At 45.5% G+C, this 20,330-nt stretch overlaps 2 protein-coding genes across 3 annotated transcripts; one reads left to right on the forward strand and one right to left on the reverse strand.

Moving 5' to 3' along the window:
* The first annotated feature begins 220 nt into the window (after positions 1-220).
* pkn3 (protein kinase N3) lies at positions 221-14,788 on the forward strand. The gene is made up of 22 exons (XM_060049877.1): positions 221-528; positions 1,625-1,901; positions 2,598-2,758; positions 3,711-3,831; positions 4,195-4,343; positions 4,823-5,054; positions 5,539-5,721; positions 6,045-6,154; positions 6,623-6,766; positions 7,022-7,097; positions 7,640-7,793; positions 8,162-8,249; positions 8,375-8,448; positions 8,952-9,021; positions 9,177-9,268; positions 9,823-9,999; positions 10,650-10,712; positions 10,793-10,869; positions 12,120-12,262; positions 12,887-12,994; positions 13,428-13,508; positions 13,748-14,788. The coding sequence occupies exons 1-22, from the start codon at positions 508-510 to the stop codon at positions 13,946-13,948; spliced, it is 2,802 nt and encodes a 933-aa protein (XP_059905860.1). The 5' UTR covers positions 221-507; the 3' UTR covers positions 13,949-14,788.
* Positions 14,767-20,248, reverse strand: zdhhc12b (zinc finger DHHC-type palmitoyltransferase 12b). Of its 2 annotated transcripts, none has more exons than XM_060049902.1 (6): positions 19,641-20,248; positions 19,392-19,531; positions 18,685-18,780; positions 17,278-17,444; positions 16,064-16,595; positions 14,767-15,902 (listed from the first exon to the last, which is right to left on the reverse strand). In XM_060049902.1, exons 1-5 carry the CDS (start codon positions 19,735-19,737, stop codon positions 16,274-16,276), a joined length of 822 nt encoding a protein of 273 aa, XP_059905885.1. In that variant the 5' UTR covers positions 19,738-20,248; the 3' UTR covers positions 14,767-15,902; positions 16,064-16,273. The 2 variants fall into 2 exon arrangements, with proteins under 2 accessions (XP_059905885.1, XP_059905884.1); XM_060049901.1 differs by having other exon boundaries at positions 17,278-17,447.
* Positions 20,249-20,330: the final 82 nt, after the last annotated feature.

Genomic DNA, 20,330 nt, shown 5'->3' on the forward strand with positions numbered 1-20,330 from the left:
AATCTAAGATTTTAAACCGGGAAATAACCAAGGGGTTTCGGCCCTTCACCTGCCTTGATGGACTTTCCTCTTAAATGACCTACACATTCAAAGCACCTTTCAAAGCACCTCCTCGGCAGGCTGGCAGCAGAAGGTATCGCAGTATTCAAAGTAGACTGGCAGGTGCTTTGAACAATACGACATGATTGGTTACTTTATTGATCTGTCACTCTGAAGTCCACCAATCCAACGGACCCTTGCTGACGTTGCCCTCGAGCGCTGGTTAATTTCAAACAATTGGAGAAGCCTGAGATTGCGGCAACTTCTTATCATTGAGAACACCACATTTAAATGGAGAAGGAAGGTTTAACCCAGAATGCTTTTGGATTGGTGTCTTAATTATTTGTTTTAATAAATATACTCGGAGTGCGGGTAACCATCACATCTGTAGATCAGGAACTTGAGCTCTAACTGCGGTGTGCTGTGAATGCCCAACTAGCTTCCCGTGGACGGACGGAGTTGACAGCCATGTCAGGTTTGGCGGTACAGGTAGGCTATTTCCGATTGCTAAATGTATTTAAAAAAAAGTGGATCGTAAAGTAATGTTAATGATTAAATGTAATCAACGACTTTTTGTTTTAACTTTAGGTCATCTCAAGGTAACTTGTTTTGATATAGCTACTAAATCAAGGACGCACCTGTTTTTCCTGTTTACCTGGATTCCTCCTCCCTTTCCTTGCCATCTCGGCGTCTTTTTAAAGTAACGAACGAAACATAAAGAGCAATATAGTATACCAATTATTGAAGAGGGGGAACCGTTTACACACTTCATAATGTTATTTTTTGATGTGATGCCGACCTTTTCCTTTTCTCACTGCGCAACATTGTTTTCTTTGAGACACTGAGTTGGATGATCGTTCACGTCATTTCATTTCCTCATGTTGAACGTCAGTCGTGGACAATTATTTAAATCAATGTGTAGGCCTATTGATCAATTTAATTCTCTGTGATATTCATAATATTAGTCAATAATATATTTGTGTGAACCTGCTTTTAGGATGCAGTATACTGCTTTAGCAGAAGGTAGAGTTGTGTCTTTTTTTTTTTTTTTTTTTCTTCTTGTCCCTCTAAACTAGCGTAGTCATTGTTTATGCTTATTGTTGTTATTACCGACATAGACTAGGTATGTCATGTGTGGGCAATGGAAACTCTGATTTCATTTCTGAATGTAATAATTATGCAATGGACACACCATTATCAGTTTCGCCACCATGGCTTATACTGTATATTCTCTTTAAATCGAGTTGAAACATTGACACTGTAATCAAAAAGAGGAAATAGGTTAAATAGGTGTGTTGTCGATGTGAATTGTAAAACGTGCATACTAATATGTATTCTGCACTATATAATTTGATAGTTTGGGCCTTTTGCCCTATTCCCTCGTCCTTTTCACTGATGTGTGACACTGACCAAATTTCTGAATTAGGTGGCCCTTTTCTTCCCTCGAAACTCACGCAAATTCTGGCCCTGCTGTAAATCAAGGATTTGTATTTCCATAATCTGTTTTTCATTTGAATGTAGCAATCGGTTGCTGTCATCGCCGTCGTCGTCATCGTTTTGTTGTTTATTGTTCTCTACGCTACAGGGCGGCGGCCTGCAGGGCTTAGGGGACGGCGACATCTTGGACCCGCAGTTCCAGCAGCGGCTGGAGGACGCCCGGACCCTCATCCGACAGGAGATCCAGCGGGAGCTGAAGATCAAGGAGGCGGCGGAGAGGCTGCGGCGCGCCGTGACCAACCGCAAGAGCGTGTCGGAGGTGGAGGGCCAGCTGAAGGCGTCCAGCCGCAAGCTGGAGCGGCTGCACATGGAGCTGCAGGAGCTCCACTCCAGGGCCATGGCCACGGAGAAGGACCACGCCACAGGTGAGCCAACGAGGAGCACGTCGCCTGAACTGAGTCTGACTTGGGACTTGAACTTCTTGGCCTACATGTCATGATTCACGATCGCAGTGGGCTGTAAGCACAAAGTGATGCATTTATCATAACAATTGATGTATTAAGGTTGATATGATGATTTAGGTTTTGAGATAAATCCACATAGGCTACATTGTTATTGTTTACACATTTTATAAGAACCTAAGAATTGGGGAGAATAGCTGTTTTGTGCTACTACAAAATACTATCCTGGTTTTAGCATTGTCGGATGTATTTCTACTTTGGGATTGTTCACGTCATACAGCATAAAATTCATTGTGTTACTGTGTAATTCCCAAGTGTGTACTGGGTCTTGCCCAGATTGTTCAGGCAGAGCGGCAGCAGGTTAACAATAGGGGTGGATGGCTCTAGAATAGCAACTAAGATTTTCTCGTTGTTTTACAGTTTACTTTTGGTGGCCAAGTTTGTGTTTGCCAATAATAGCCAATAACATGCTCACAGACCCCCACCTCCAGCCACATGATTGATCGAAACAAAAATGAAAGAAAGCAAGTGAAACGCCCATAATCCCCCCTTGATTTGAGCGAGTCTGCTCTCAGACTCTAGAGTGCTGATCTCCATTCAGATCGGTGGGCCCGAGCCTTGGGCCCCACCTGTTCCTCACCTCCATCCTATCTCCTCCAGGGGCCGAGGCCCCCCAGTCCCCCGAGGTCCGCCGCTGGGAGGATGTCACGTCCCCCCGCGCCGTCCGCGTCAACACGCTGAAGAAGCAGCTCACCATGGAGGTCAAGGTGAAGCAGGGCGCGGAGAACTTCATCCAGACCTACACCAGCACCTCGGTCAAGGTGGGCGTTTCCCCAAACACCTCCTTTTTATTCATTTATATTTTTCCACTGATGCAATCATGAAGGTACACTTCTACTACTAAAGTGTGCAAAGTTGTTTTGGTATAAACTTTATAGGTCCCACATTATACCACCAGGTGTGAGTGTGATTAGCCGTTACAAGACGTATTGAAATTAAGCCTCTTCTGACATCACAAGTGGGCGTGTCCGTCCACCTAGATGTAAGCTGGATAGATCAGGCTTCCAGCCCACCCAGCAGACTGTAGCAAACGTCATACATCTAGGTGGACACGCCCACTTGTGATGTCAGAAGAGGACGATTTTAGAGAGAGAGAGAGAGAGAGAGAGAGAGAGAGAGAGAGAGAGAGAGAGAGAGAGAGAGAGAGAGAGAGAGAGAGAGAGAGAGAGAGAGAGAGAGAGAGAGAGAGAGAGAGAGAGAGAGAGAGAGAGAGAGAGAGAGAGAGAGAGAGAGAGAGAGAGATTCCCTATGGGCCACCCATGCTGAAATAAACCATTCATGGTATTGAGTTAGACTTTTGATTTTTGTAACCGAAAAAAAAAACGCCATTTGAGATGTATATACGACTTATAGGTTGGTATTTGTAGTTGCAGATTTTCTTTTTGCAAATCTGTATTGTGTTTCACTGCTGTTCTCACATGTAAACACACCATAACAGAGTTTCTGTAATGGCTGGAGATTTCCAGAAGCATATTAAATAGGTCGCTGATATTTTTGATGTCCATTCTACCTGTACCTTTCCTATATTTTGTCCACTTTATATTTTGAAATGCATGTATTTGAACACGGCATTCCATTTATAATCTGTAACATGTTAGCCTTGCCTCCAGGCCATGCATTGATTGTGCGTTGACTCCTTTACCGTGTGTGTGTTATCCTTATCCACCTGTTGTCTGACCCTGCTCTGATCTGCTGACCTCTCTCCGTCTACAGGACCGTAAGCTGCTGTGTACAGCCCAGCAGATGCTGCAAGACAGCCGCACCAAGATAGAGCTGCTCCGCATGCAGATCATCAAGGTCGGCCAGCCCAAAGGAGAGCGCGACGCTGTGGACGGTCAGTCTCCTCAAAACATCCCGAAATATTCGGCATTGGGGTCCTTTCACTGCACCGCATGTACCGGCCCCTCCTAGTCCTAGGTTTTGAAAGAAAGCTTTTGTCTTATTTAACTGTAGTGAAAAGTATAACTAGTGTTAAGTTCTACCCACAAAAATTAATTCAACCACAGGTGTGTGTGTGTGTGTGTGTGTGTGTGTGTGTGTGTGTGTGTGTGTGTGTGTGTGTGTGTGTGTGTGTGTGTGTGTGTGTGTGTGTGTGTGTGTGTGTGTGTGTGTGTGTGTGTGTGTGTGTGAGAGAGAGACATGCTGACATGCACTAAACCAGACTACTTACAGTATGTTGACTTGACTTACCGGTCAGGTGGTCCCCTTGAGAACAGCTCTCTGGAGGTGCGGGTGGCCGAGCTCAGGCATCACCTGAAGATCGAAGCCGCCGTGTCGGACGGCGCCAAGAACGTGGTGAAGCAGCTGAGCAGGCGCAAGGTGCAGGACCGCCGGCTGCTGGCCGAGGTAACCGCAGGGGGGGGCCACGTTACCCTGAGGCTGGAGTGGTGGATTCCAGCCTTATTTCCATCACGGCACAATATATATATATTTTTTTTTTTAATTTATTGACATGAATACAGTCTTTGTACATATGCACATCTTTGACACTTTTTTGTACACATGACATTTATTTTTTACATATGCACATTATTTCCCATTGATTGTATTGCCCTTACGTAGTTATTTTTTTGTTTTCCTTTTCTTTTTCTTCTATTGTCTTGAGCGGAGCAATTTTAATGGAAACATTCCCCCCCGGAATCAATAAAGAAATCTGTTCTCCGGGAGGAATCACTTCAATTGTGCATAATCTTTGGAATTCTGTTTTTTCCATTCATTATAGTTTTCACAAAGGACCCTTACCTTGGCACCTGCCCTGAGTTCTATGGCCTTCCCGTGGCTTGTCTTCAGCGTGTTATTCATGGGCCCCCCCTTTGTTCATTCAGGCCCAGGCCACCTTGAGCGAGTCCTGCCAGAAGGTGGACCTGCTGCACCTGTCCCTGGAGAAGCGCCTGGCGGAGCTGCCCTCGGACCACCCCAGACACGGCTCCATCAAGCAGGACCTGACGCACGTCAACGTCCACGCCGTGCGCAGCAGCTCCCTGGACAGCCCCACCCGGCTCCACTCCCCCGGCCCCACCTCCTACGCCTCCTTCTTCAAGCCAGCCAGCCTCACAGGTCGGCTCAACCCCCCCCTCCCTTCAACCTCCGCTTCACTATGTCACTCTCATTTCAGACAATCCTTGCGAATCGATACTATTTGATTGATTGATTTTAGTTTATTTCAAATATGCATGTAAAACACGTCACCAACTGGCAGAAACAAAAACAAGGATCATTTCTTCCTCTTTTTATTAACAAATTGTAAAAAGGAGCGGGAAGTAGTATACACTTGTTTAATCCCACCCCCTTTCATTAAATCATACAACTATTAGGAACTACTACCTGCTTCCTTAAGTTAAATTAAACTTGCGATGAAGGCAATTCATGCATGAACATAATTATGTATGATAAAAGTTGTCCACTTGGAAGCACAAAACATATTTCCTAAAGCTGACGTCAATGCAGTACATGATGTATAGTATACCTACATATATACATACAAGTATATGATGTGGGACCTTCCCCAAGTTGACCGGCAGAACGGGTGCCCTGTACACAGGTCGTCTGGAGGTGTGTCTGATGGGCTGCCAGGAGCTGCTGGAGATCGTCCCGGGACGGGTCCAACAGGCCGGCATGGCGGGCCCCCCGGGGAGCCCCTCTGAGGGCCGCTCGGTCAAGCTGAGGGCCGGCTTCTCCGGACGCGGCGCCAACGGGAAGACCGCCAAAGCTGATGAGCTTTCTTGTGAGCCACTTTGCTTCTGCCCTCATGCTAGGGCTGCACAATTAATTGCATACACATCGAAATTTGCAGTTTTTGGTACGCAATTAGATAATTGTGATAAATGCATCCAAAATCCTTTTTTATTAAGTGCTTATAACAAAGTGAAAGAAAAAGACTTTGTACTCTTGTCCCATGAATCAAATGCATCTCCCTAGCCCTAACTCTTATTACTCACAATGTCAATGTGTCCATTCAGCAGAGCTTCTATATCATTCGACGTCACCGTCTCTTTGGAGCACCATGCGTCCCTCGTCTCACTGAGTCACTGTGTGCGTCCCTCTCAGCGGAGATCAGCGCTGTTCTGAAGGTGGACAACCGGATAGTGGGCCACACGCCCTGGAAACCGCTGGGCAAGGAGGCCTGGGGACAGAGCTTCAGCATAGACCTGGAGCGGGTGAGTGGCCGCCGGAGAGAGGAGCCATGCAAATAGTTTATATGATCCCCTGGCGCCGGTGGCTCCCAACCGGTGTGCCTTGAGGCAAAGCTAGGTGTACTGTGATGAGTCTGGGATTAATTACATAATCCTGATGGGTTACTTATATAATACTATTACTAGTACTATTTAGGATTTGCATTATTATAAAGTAAATGCTCCACCTAATTATTTCTTTCTCCATTCCAATACACATTAACTAATAATGCAACGCCTGTAGTATCCATTGCCATTTTTGAGATCCTATAGTATCTGTCTGCACTGTAAAATTGTTTATAACCTAGTACACAATGTATATATTATCTCCTGGTAGTAATGCTTGACATTTCTCCTAATCATGCCCGACATCTTTAAGTTGGTGTGCCTTGAACTTCTTTCTTTTGACATGCAAGGAATGGGTCATGATGCTATTGGTTTTAATGGTCGTAGTCCCGGGAGCTGGAGATCGCGGTGTACTGGCGCGACTGGCGCTCCATGTGTGGCGTGAAGTTCCTGCGCCTGGAGGACTTCCTGGACAACCAGCGGCACGGCATGTGCCTGAGCCTGGAGCCCCAAGGCATGCTCTTCATCGAGGTCAGACAGACAGACAGACAGACACTACCATCGAGTCATTGTTATTTGTATGGTTTCACATTGTAATAATGTAATGCAAAACAGTACAGTGTTGCAAAGACCTGATGCTATCCTAAAAGCCAGTGTACCGTCCTAGCATAAAGCCTTCCTACCTGTGGTTAACATATGATATGATGTTCCACATTGTCAGGCCAGGGCAGAGATCTGAACCTTTATTTCTTGGTCCCGTGTGTTTGCATTGGATCCCTTCTCCAGGTGACATTCATTAATCCGGTCATCGAGCGGCGTTCCAAGCTCCAGAGGCAGAGGAGAATATTCCCGAAAGAAAAAGGTACCTCCGCCTACCTATTTCACTGGACTCCTCCCTCCTCAGATCACTGCTGTGGGGGGGGGGGGGTTCTCACAGGCCTTCTGTGTTCTGTGGCATTTCCCAGGGATCGGGTGACAAGGGCTATTGTAAATTCTAAAGTGTCTGTTTAATTACGATTTGAATAAAAAGGGCCAATGGACAAGTATTGCAGAATCGTCCCTTACAGAGTCCGTCTCGCGTCTTTCACATGATTTCTCTGTTTTCAGGGAAAGTGGCCCAGATATGGCTGGATTTGATTTGAGAATGTTTGACATTTTGCATTTTAATACTTTTTCCGTCTGCAATGATTCGATCTTAATCAAGAATCGGTCCACCGTGATGAGGTTAGGGATGGCAGACGGCTCCTGATGTAACATTTTTAAGACAAAAACTCAAATCGGCAATGTCATACCAATTTCCTTACCCATGCGTCAACCCCAAAAACCCCCTGGCTGTACTGTCTACTCGGTTGTTGTAGCTGACCGTCCCCCCCCCCCCCCCCCCCCCCACCCCCCTGCCTGCAGGGAAGAACTTCCTGCGTGCGTCTCAGATGAACATGAACTTCACCACCTGGGGACGCCTGATGATCATGAGCATCCTGCCCCCCTGCAGTTCCCTGGAAGCCCTCAGCCCTCCCTTCATCGGCGGGGGCACCCCAGCCAAGGCGGGCCGCCCGGGGTAACCACCACCCCCCCCCCCCCCCCCCCCCACTCCACTAGGTGCAGCCTTCTGCGGCCCCTTTGGAAAATGTTGGGATTTTGAAGAAAGACTCCCCTTCTAGTCTTGATTTAAATGCCAGACCGCAGTATTTGACGTAGTTCAAGTTTATATACACTATGTAGATGCTCATATTGATACTAATGATGAAAAGGCTAATAAAAAAAAGAGGACCAGAGCCCAGAGTCATTGAGGTACCAATTTATAATTTGACCCAGCTGTAAAGTCCAGTCACATTAAAGGTCTCCAGTCTTACTTCGTACCGATCTACAGTGCGACGGTGATTGCAAAAGCCTGTGTTTCATCGTTGTTCTCGTACTGCCTTCCAGAGAGCCCGCCGTCACCAAGCTCAACTTCAACGAGGAGAGTCCTCCTTCCTCCCGGGCACCGAGCAAGGCCGCCAGGAACACACCGACGGTACGCCCTTTTATGGTCACGCAAAACACCTGACATCACAGCAGGGGTTAAACCGTCCCTTGTGTATCAATTCCGTGCTAAAACTCGAACTTTAGTTAAAACTCTCTGCTCTTCTGTCATACTAGTCGACCCCAGACGATGCCGAGAACCAGGTCCATGATTCCAAGGAGAACCTACGGTTCACTCCACAATCTTTAAAGTGAGGTGTGTGTGTGTGTGTGTGTGTGTGTGTGTGTGTGTGTGTGTGTGTGTGTGTGTGTGTGTGTGTGTGTGTGTGTGTGTGTGTGTGTGTGTGTGTGTGTGTGTGTGTGTGTGTGTGTGTGTGTGTGTGTGTCGGCATGAACAGCCTGCATGATAAGAACCGGTTTACGCGTTTTGTCTTTTTAAACGTGGACCATGTGATAGTTGTGCATTTGTCGTCTCAAGCATGTCGGCCAGCCAGTAGCATCTGAAGGGTCTGTTGTTCAGACAGGACACCTCACATGGTGGACAGTGCTGCCAGTGTGGGGGAATGTGAGGCATGTCGATGTAAAGATTACAATATGGTATGCAGCCCATTTGCCAAGACGCAGCTGATTCATCCAGGATGTATAAGTCAAGTATAATGACCATAGACAAATGTATTGCTTCAATCCGTTATCACATTTTGGTCATTCAATTGTGTTGTGTTGTTTACGCTCTTTATCTATGTTGTCCTTGCAGGCGTAAAAAGGGGATTCAGATGGAAGACTTCTGCTGTATATCAGTTCTAGGAAGAGGCCACTTTGGAAAGGTGCTTGTGATTCATGGTGTCTCTATGGGTGTGATTGTAAATAGATACTAGTTGTATATGTATTCCGATTGATTTATTTGAGACTCTGTGTCTCTGAGGGATTCAGGCTTACTTGGCGTAACATCCATCCTTTTATCCTTTATAACTGCATCCAGGTTCTGCTCGCGGAACATAAGCGCTCCGGGAAAATGTACGCCATCAAGGCTCTGAAGAAGGGTGACATCATGACACGCAATGAGGTCGACAGGTGAGGAAACCCATGACACGCAAGTTAAACCTGTTGGAGGCATTTTACTAGCGATACTAGCTTTAAATACTAGCTTTTTACTAGCTTTAAATGACCTGTCGGATATACATCCGACAGGCTAGCACACTCTCACAATTTAAACAGGCCCTTAAAACTCACCTTTCAAGATCGCTTTCACACATAAACTCCTTCCCTTGTCTCCCCTCACTCCTTTTAACTATCCCTAGTCTTATATAGCTATTCCAGTTTTTTTGTCACCTTTGTTATCTTTTTACTTGTACGCATTATTATAAAATTATTTTATTCTTTGTTCACTCTGATAAGCAACTTTGAGTATTTAGAAAAGCGCTCTATAAGTTGAATTTATAAATATATAAACGTTGGTATTTAAGAGTTCAACAATGTCACTCTAATCTGCTACTTGAAGATACGCTCTTTGACACGCTAAGTGGATTGAGTAAACATACTGGCTAGAGTGTCAACAAACACAAAGATATGATTCTTTGTTGACGCTCCCTTGCGCCGTGATGACTCATGCGCTCGCACCCTGGCAGCCTGCAGTGTGAGAAGAGGATCTTCGAGGCGATCAACGTCGCCCAGCACCCCTTCCTGGTCAACCTGCACGGCTGCTTCCAGACGGCCGACCACGTGTGCTTCATCATGGCCTACTCCCCGGGAGGAGACCTCATGACGCACATCCACAACGGCGTCTTCAGCGACAAACAGACCCGGTGAGCCCATAGCCCCGGGGAATGCCCTAGGTACATTCAGATGGATTAGAGAAGGATTGGCAAGTTATAGCAAGGAATGATTCACTCTGAAGGGACATTCCTATCTGTTATGGGTTAAAGGCGACCTATTGTAACCACCAGGTGTGAGTGGGATTAGCCGTTGCAGGCCGTTTTGAAAATCTGCCTCTTCTGACATCGCAAGTGGGCGTGTCCGCCTAGATGTACGCTGGATAGATCAGTCTACCAGCCTACCCAGTGGACTGTAGCAAACGTTGCTCATCTAGCCGTCATCCATCTAGGAGGACATGCCCACTTGTGATGTCAGAAGAGGCAGATTTAACAAAACGGCTTGTAACGGCTAATCACACTGACACCTGGTGGTATAGTATGTCACCTTTAAAGAAAAAGAGAGGGAGATGGGATCCATACAAACACACAAGAACAAAACATAGGTTAACGTCTCTGCCCTGGCCTGAGAATGTGTACCATAAGAACACATGTTAACCGCAGATGGGAAGGGTTTAGCTAGGATGCTGAACTGGCTTTAGGATATCCTCATGTCTGCAATACTCTACTGGTTTTGTATTTCATTATTGTACTATTAAACCGTAAAAAATACTGTGTGTGTGTGTGTGTGTGTGTGTGTCCAGGTTCTACTCTTCCTGTGTACTACTGGGGCTAGAGTTCCTCCACGCCAACAGCATCGTGTACAGGTGGGTCCGTCTCCCAGATGCCCTCAGTGTTACGTTTCATGGACGGTCGCAGGGTACAGGCTTTTCTTTCTGCCCCCCAGGGATCTGAAACTGGATAACCTGCTGATGGATGCGGACGGCTTTGTCAGGATAGCCGACTTTGGTCTCTGCAAGGAAGGTAAATCCCTCAATAAAGCAGCAATATGTGCGTTTAATGGTGCTGCAGCAGGTAAGATGCGAGAGCAGTTATGACGGGGAGAACAGAAAAGAGCAGAAGAGAGCAAGGTTTGGAAACGACCAAGAAAAAGTCCCCTCTCTGCTCCCTACCTTTTTAAAACTTTGTGGATTCATGACGGGATTTGGACTGGGACCACATCGTAGCACCTTCAATCAAATGTTTTTGAAGAGTCATGTATTTAAGTTAACAATTAGTTCTATGTAATATTGCGGTTTAATATGCTCAAGGTTCAAACCCATTTGACAGTAGGGTCATTGAAGTGGCCTGTTGTACGGTTAGGAAGGGTTTCGGTACCACTCCCAGGCAGCCGGTCCTCGTTACAGGGCTGAACTGTGTTATAAACCACCTGTAACACCATTGTTACAAGGTCCAGTCCACACTCCACCCAGGTGACTTTTACCAGGCTCTTCCAGGTATAGATGCGTGGACGTGATGATGGAAAACCGGTTTATTGTATGGTTTGCAAACAGTGATACCTGAGCTGGTTCTGTTCCCATGCACGAGATCTGTGAGTGTGATAGAGTGTGTGGTGATGTCTGGTTAAACCTGTGCACATTGATTTCTCAGTGTGCAACAGGTGTGCAGCCCCACCCAGCGCCAGAGTTTAGTCAGTGTGACTCAGGCCAGGTGAGGCTGCTAAAACCAGCCGTCATCCACACGCACACTCAACAAGTATTTACTCAATATGTAGTAACCTCATGGAACAGCCTAATCCAAGCGTGGTACTCACATTTTCGCCCTGTTTCTAAGTAACCCTCACCTCAAAGTAAGTGTAGTTCCATGTTGTTCCATGATGTCATTCCATATTGAGTACACGCTGTCACAAGTTTAGAGATTCAAGATGGTTTATTTGTCATATGCACAACAATTACAGCAGCAGTCGTTGCCAATGAAATTCTTGAAAGAATTTAAATTTCTTCAACATTCTTCAACAATGCAATATAAAAAGAGAGAAAGTTACAGAGAAACACAAACTGGACAGTAAATTATTTGAATTAAATATAAATATAATATTAATAGCTGTCAATTAAATAGTATACATTTTGTTAAAGCTCTTCATTACACGGTACATACCTGCAGCGGGACACTGGCACTGGAACCCCTGGGGTCCCCAGTCTAGCCTCGTGTCATGTCACGGTCTCACCCCCCCCCCCCCCCTCCCACCCCCCCTGTGTGCGTTTGTTCTGAAGGCATGGCCCACGGGGACCGGACCACCACCTTCTGCGGCACCCCCGAGTTCCTGGCCCCCGAGGTGCTGACGGAGAACAACTACACCCGCAGTGTGGACTGGTGGGGGCTGGGAGTGCTGATCTACGAGATGCTGGTGGGAGAGGTGAGTTAGGCCCAATCCCATTCCTACCCCTTACCCCTTCCCCTTACCCCTTCAAAACAAGGGGGAGGGGGAAGGGGGAGGGGGAAGGGGGAGGGGGAGGGGGAAGGGGTAGAAATGGGATTGGGCCTTAGTGTCAACACACGTCGTACCGGGTTTATGTAGAATGCATAGTACGGCTCCCTGGTTCCTGGGAGGTAAAATGCCACTGCTCATGGATAATGTTTGACTCTCAGATATCAGCTTGTTTCCATGAGGAGGGAAACCCGGTCCAGCAGGGAAACTGGGTTATGGTGGTTATGGTGGTTCACATGCAAAGCATATGGGATCTCTACATATTTCTCTTGTTTCAATGAGGTACTATTCCCAACTATCTAGAATATGATCTATTCTCATAGATAAGTCACAGTCAGTTACCCTATGTACCTAATGATTAGAGAAGTTGTCTGTAACCTTTCGTTAACCTCCATGTTCTCAAACGACAAAAAGGCCAAACAAACACCAAAAAGTCTTAAACCTGAAAACGTTTTTTTTCAATGAAATTACAATCCCGGTTCTCAATTTGTAAGGCTATCCACAAGTCACGAGTTATGTATTCATTCATCTGTTTGTTTCTCACATTATCAGTCCCCCTTCCCTGGTGACGACGAGGAGGAAGTGTTTGACAGTATCGTCAACGATGAGGTGCGCTACCCCCGCTTCCTGACGCCTGGATCGGAGGAGGTCATTCAGAAGGTCCGTGTCCCTACACCATATACACCGCCCAAAGGGTTGTGTTGTGTTACTTGATCACGTCTGCATCACATCCGGATCCATTTCCTTGAACAGTAAAATCAAGACTAACTTCTTATTCCATTACTTAATCACCTCGCCCATTTTAAATATGTATAGCCACAACAATGAATGCAGCACATGGTGAAGTCATTGTGCGTCATGTTGTTGTTATTGTTGTTGTATATTTGAAACCATTTAAGGCTAACATGCTAGCAGCATCTAATCTTTCACCGCTAACTATGGCTGGTGACAATAACACAGAGCCGGGTGACGTTGATCATCTAATGCTAAGCTAGGCAATGCTATCGATTTAAAGATGGAAATACCTGAAAAGGTCAAATTTTGGCTCCCCAAAGCTGTGGTTCATATGTGTTCCTCCTCTGTGGTGGTGTAGCTGCTGCAGAAGGATCCGGAGAAGAGGCTTGGCGGAGGGGAGGGCGACGCCCAGGAAGTGAAAAGACACAATTTCTTTCGGGTAATAATCAATGAAATATCCTGCTTTTAATAACCTGAGCAAATTCAAACACAAGCATTGCTGTAGCTATGAAACGCATATGTGTGGTACCTGAGGAGTCATCCTTTTTAATTCTATGAAAAAACGGTAGATCGACTGATTGATGACACTGCATTCAACTACCACAGCATTCACATCCAAAGCAGTGTCGTTGCGTCGTTTGGCCCCAGTAACGCAGGAACGTTTCCATGCGTTGACAGGGGATGGACTGGAACGCTCTCCTGGCCAAGAAGGTGAAGCCCCCGTTCGTCCCGGTCATCAAGACCCCGGAGGACGTGAGCAACTTCGACGAGGAGTTCACCCACCTGAAGCCGGTGCTCACGCCGCCACACACGCCCTACGTCCTGAGCCGCGAGGAGCAGGACGTCTTCTCCGACTTCGACTTCTCCTCCTTGAGCTGACTCCCCCCGACCTTCTGACCTCCCACCAGCTCCTCCTCTTTCGCCTCGTAGCCTTTACGTCTGAGGACTTTGTCTCTGTGGTTGTTGTGTCCCCATCTTTATTTTTTTTTACCTCTTTTATAACATAGGGAAGAACTCAAAGGCTGCTTTAGTTTGGGTGCTGTTGGTCAAACTCCATCCTCAGGGATTTGATCAATCAAACACTACAATGGAGTGACAGTGATGGCCCCCAACACGCGATGCTATTGTTGCTGATTGGTTGAAATGAGGGGCCAGGAGTCAATGCCGCACTTACTGTAGTTTGTTAGTTTGAATATCTTGTTAATATAAAATGTTTGTCTTAAGCTTTACTACGCTTTGTAAATAACCCTGCTTTCTCATGAATTGTACAGTCTACATTTATAAAGAATTTGTTATAGATGTCAAAGATATGTACTTGGGCGTTGGTCTGCTTATTGTTGAATTTGTAACTTTCAACTAGTTTTTAGCATAATTTGAATAGTATGTAATGTCTGAAGTGCCCATATAAAAATCAACATGACAAATATTCTAAAATGGGCCAATACTGCCTCCCCTATAACACTAGACATTTATATTGGTTTACAAAGAAGTTAGATGCCATCTGAATGTTGAATTGTAGGTCATATTGTTCTAATGTATAATATTTGAATATTATGTAGTGGACAACTATTGGTATTCAATTCTGTCGTACTTGTTGGGCAAATTTTATCATCGGCCAGTACCTGAAATGTAGCTAACTATTGTGTTTCAAAATGCCATGAAAGACTATTGATTTAATCAATGAAGGGAAATCGAAATAAATTCTGATCCATCAAACAATGGTTTTTTATTCATATTAATTTTATAACCATTATAAAATAAAGATAAGCACACAAATGTTATCATTTTGTTTCCACAACATCTTTCACTGACATTAACTTGCATTTAGCACTTTTTCCAATACAACAGATACTGTAAGTTAAATACATTTATTGCTTTAGAGTATCTATTTCACAGGGAAAAGCCATCATGGGAATACCAAACAATGCATGGGGGATTTTAAGTAGCTGTATTAAAAACTACAAATACAAAAGTCAAACCTTTCAAAACCTATTTCAAAATAGTAGTCAAAAATACAAAATCGATTGAAATGCTTACTCTCGGAAAATGTAGCACACAAGGATTGTACTAAACAAAAATACACTTTTTAACAAAGTACTCAAAACATAATTAAATACAATTAACAGTAGTAGAAAAAAAATAATTGTGCAAAATGAACCCTGTAAAGTTATTTTTGTGTTGAGTTAATAAAACACACCACAGATAATATCAAAACAACCACAGAATCACTAAAGTGTAAACGGTACATCAAGAGTATAGAAAATAAATCTGCCAAGGATGGATTTTGATCTGGTATGCATGCTTGGGAGAGCTATCAAACCGTTACGCAAGTTTCCATTTCAGTAAATTTCCATTTCAAGTAAAAAGTCCATGAAGGGCAGGGGTAAGGTCCAGTAGGATGGAAGTGCATAAACAAGTCATTGTAAGCTTGTGTGTTACAGGGGTTTTACAATCCTTCGCCAAACCACTCAAACTACACACTTAAACGCAAAGGATATACACCAAAACAATATCGATTGTTGCTTATATACTTTAAAGATTGTAAACAATTGTTTGAGAATGAAACACAGTTTGTTGCAAACAGTATTAGTCCCCTAATAAAGTATAAACGAATGAAACAGACTATATCTACGTCTTAGCTTATTTCATGTCATAGTATTCGGTTATTTCAGAATGATTAAAAAAAAATATTCAAATTAATTCGAGTACATCTTCACTTTTCCCACTCATGTAACCAGTTGACCACAAACCCTGGAACGGGTTCACCTCAGCTGGGGCGGATTGGATTTGATCTGGTTCCGACGGCTGCACTGTGCTCTCATTGCCGGTTTCCCTTTGAGACGCATCAAATACAGGGAAGCAGAACACACACACACACACACACACACACACACACACACACACACACACACACACACACACACACACACACACACACACACACACACACACACACACACACACACACACACACACACACACACACACACCCACCCACCCACCTACGGGGCGCCCCTCACCAGGTTGAGCATGTACAATACAGGCTCAGTCCTGATCGCAGCGAAACCGGGTTCGAATCCTTCCCATGGTCCTTTGGTGCAATTCCTCCCCTCTCTCCCATATTTTCCTGTCTAAAAAGAAAGCTAATCTTAAAAAAAAGTAAGAAAATGGCCCCTTTGCGATGGCGGGTCCCTCCGGGGTCGGTCACACAGGGTCGCTGCCCTCTCTGAAGTACACCTGCTCCCACACCACCGCGGACCCACCCGGCGCACAGAAGAAGCCCCACAGGTTGAGGGCGGCGCCGCGGTCGAAGGGGTTCTCGTCGGCGCCGCAGTGCCGCAGGTAGGAGATGCGGTGGCGGGACATGAACTCCCAGGTGGTGGTGTTGAGGGAGACCAGGTAGAGGTGGGACCCCAGCAGCAGCAGCACCGTCAGCGAGAGCAGGGCCACCGCCGCCGCCGCCGCCAGCAGCACGCCGTTGGAGCGCAGCCACGCCTGCCACGAGTCCGCCGCACTGAAGCCCGTCCTGGGGGAGAGGGAACGGGACCTCAGGGAGCGCCTTTTGTTCAGTGGGTTTTTTTTCGACACAAAAACTTACGAAGCCCTGTGTGTCTTGTCACGTGCCGTATGTTTTTGTTTTTGTTTTAACTTTGTGGATATCCCTCTGTTGATCTAGTCCATTAATTAACCCACACACACGTACACGTCTTCTCGTGCACATAGTGTGTGTCTTTGCATACCCCTAACTTATTTAGGGGACTCCCTATTGGGGTAAAGGGCTGGTATGTAGGGCTGCACTATTAAGACAAAATAATAATTGAGAATATACCTCGCACAATATTGTGCGATTATTCATTGCGATGAAAAGAACATTGACTCAATTTGCCAACCTCGCCGTCATTTCACATCAAGTCCATATTTAGCTGTAGGGATTCCTCAGACACACAAGACTGTAGCACCCTTAACACCAACGAGCTGTTACAGTGTGTCATTCAAGGGTTCAAGTACAAGGCGTCCAAAAGTAAATGCATTCATTCCATTTTTCTCCTCTGTTTTCTCATCTCATGCAACCTTTCGGGAGCGCAGACGCCCCAAAGCGATGCAAATTCGATTCACTTTCGCACTATTGCACAATTACGCAATGAAGAGGGGGGGGTCGCCCCCTGACTGCATGCAGAGCATCATGGAGGGGGACCACCCGCACTCACCAGGCCATGTGCAGCCCCCACAGCAGCACCAGCAGCTGGACGGCCAGGTAGAGCACGAACCAGCGGTGGTTGCGCTCGCCCACGCAGTTCTCGATCCAGGGGCAGTGGTGGTCGTAGCGGCGCACGCAGTGCTGACACGTCTGGCAGTGCTTGGACCTCATTGGCTGCTGCTTTGGAAACACGCGTGCGCGCACACACACACACACACACACACACACACACACACACACACACACACACACACACACACACACACACACACACACACACACACACACACACACACACACACACACACACACACACACACAGTTCCTATTCGAATGGCCTATCTGAAATATTCAAAGAAATCTCATATAGTATTCTATTTATTTAAAAAATGTTAAAGTTGGAACATGGAATCAATGTACGTCTTTTTAAAAAAAAAAAAAGCCTTTCATGACTACAAAATGTATCAACGGAAACTATTTCCCCTTATCACCTCATGACCTTGCTGAAGCTGCACTAGGTATTTTCCTCGTTCCACAAGTTCTCAGAGAATCTCTTGAAACGAAGACGTAGCGAAACCCTGAGCTTTGAATACTATTCCCCCAGCCTGTTCTCACCTGCATCATTACACAATTCCTTTAATGAGCGAGAGAAAGAGATTGTTGAGATAGGCTCTTGGCTACTGAAACCAAACACAGGCTGTACTCTGTAAGGGTGTCAGAGTGACGGTCCCAGACAACTGCCATGGGACTTAGTGGTAAGAGTGTTTGTCTTTCAATCAGCATGGGCTTAAAGAATCAACCCCTCACTGCTTAGCACTATGGTGTCTGAGTAGCAATGGTCCATCGACAGATGTACTGCACTTACGCTTGCATCAAAGACTGCTGGGAAACGACCATTTGGCCCAAGAAATTCAAATCAAACCTGCGTTGTCTACAAAGACATTATTTGAATATTCCACAATGTAATATTGTGTTTTCTTCTGTGGAATCGAGTTGGGGTGGTGTAACGGAGAACTTGGCTACGGGGCTACTGCTGTTGTTATTCTATACTGCCGCGAGATCCCGTGTTAGATTGCAGGGGACGGCCGTGGCAGGTTCAACCTGTCCATGACACACATGTATCGTCCCACAGCGGGTGACGTGAGGCACCGCTTCTCAAACCGCAGGTTCGGAAACAGGTAATGCACTCCAAAAGAACATTGCACGTTCAAACCCGTGTTTGTTGATATGTGCCCACCGAACACCCAATGAGGACACATCAGACCATGGAATGAAGTTGCAGTCAACAAATCACCAACCACATCAAGATCACTCATTATTGTACTCACTATTGTAAATATGACTTATTTTTTTATATTACCTATTTGTCTTGCACATTTGTTGGAATTGACAATAAAGCTGATTGAGACCAGTGTACCTGAAGCAGGCAGTGTCCGCAGCGGCGCTGGCGCAGGGACTTGGAGGTGGGGGGGGGGATCATGTCCTGCTGCTCCTCTGTAGTCCCCAGGGTGAACTGTTAGCACAGGGGTCAGAGGTCGGGGTTAGGTGTTCAGAGAGCACCAGTATGGGAACTCACAGGATCAGGATGGACACACAGAGAGAGGGGACCAGAAAGCTCCCATCACTGATGATCTTAACCTCTTGAATCCCACCGTATTGTGCCATCATCTTATTTTGCGTTTATGGATGTAATAAGAATTCAGAAGTTGCAAGCATATGGATTAGAATATCCAAATAAACAAGGTGTCACATTATCAATGTTACTGTTGAATGCATTAACATTACATGCATACAATTACATGAATGATGTCATCCGGGTACTGAGGTATACGATGATACACACAAGACAAGAAAAGCAGTAATATACTAGTTAACTATGACAACAATGCAATGAACCTCCCCTCATTACGTCATGGATCTCGATGCCTCCCATCACAGAACAATGAAAACTGTCCTGTGGTGGGAAATATACAGTATACTGTATTTATATTGTTCTTCAGGCTGTTAAATGAAACAGCAGTACTTCTATAATAGTTTTCCTTAAGTTAGTTCTACATCAAGTATTAACACTTTATCAACACACATAAAATGACATGCCAGTAGCATCATGCAAAAATGAGTCACCTGCAAACCGTTGTCATCGTTGAGGATGAATCCAGGGTCCATCAGGGAGACGGCGAAATAAAGCAAGACGGACACCAGCACCAGCAGGACGAAGAGCACGGGCTGAACAAGCCTGCCATTCTCTTCATGCTTCCTCAGATCTTCCAAAAAACAAAACACCACATTCAGTATACGGAATGTTGCAGGACAACAACAACACGTCACAGCGTATATGAACATCTAATTTTAACTGCACAACGCGTCTCTTACCTGTATCATGCAGGAACAGGATGAGGGTGATGACCCATGTCAAAATAACATGAGCTGTTCGTACAAGGAACCCTGAGCCGAATACATTTTTGAACATCGTCCTAGCATGTTAGAGCGTCAACCTCCGCGACTTCTCCATGGATCATAGTCCGCTCCCCTCCAGGACCCCCGCTGGGCTCAAGTGCGTCCGACCATGAGAGATCTAGCTAGCAAGCAGGCAGCCACTGCCCCAATAAGTTGTTTGATAAAAGTCCTTCATTTTTTACAATCGCAAGGACAGATATCCCAAAACAAAATAGTCCACTGTACATCAAAAAATACAATGTATAATGTATATCGCACGATCGTTGGATTTATCGTACAGCATCTGCGACGTTGTGTGCTAAGCGTCAGATTCCAAAGAACACACAGTTGACTAATTAATATTTAAACGTCGCACCAAGAGTCAATAAATCAGTCGACCAAAAAAAACAAGTGCAACAAAAACAGAATATTGATACAATACTGTAGATGCTGTAGAGCCGTCAATCCGCTACTGTTTGTTGTCGATTATTGTTATGTAGGTTCACTTTCATTGGTCTTCATCTGTCACGTGAGAAGCCCCACTAGTATGGCACGGTTAAGGGATATTTGATCCTTCCTCTCTTCCCAAAGCCTGTACTGTGTCAGGTCCAATGACATCTGTACAAG

The sequence above is a fragment of the Gadus macrocephalus genome, chromosome 4 (assembly GCF_031168955.1).
Source record: "Gadus macrocephalus chromosome 4, ASM3116895v1".
NCBI classification, from domain to species: Eukaryota; Metazoa; Chordata; class Actinopteri; order Gadiformes; family Gadidae; genus Gadus; species Gadus macrocephalus.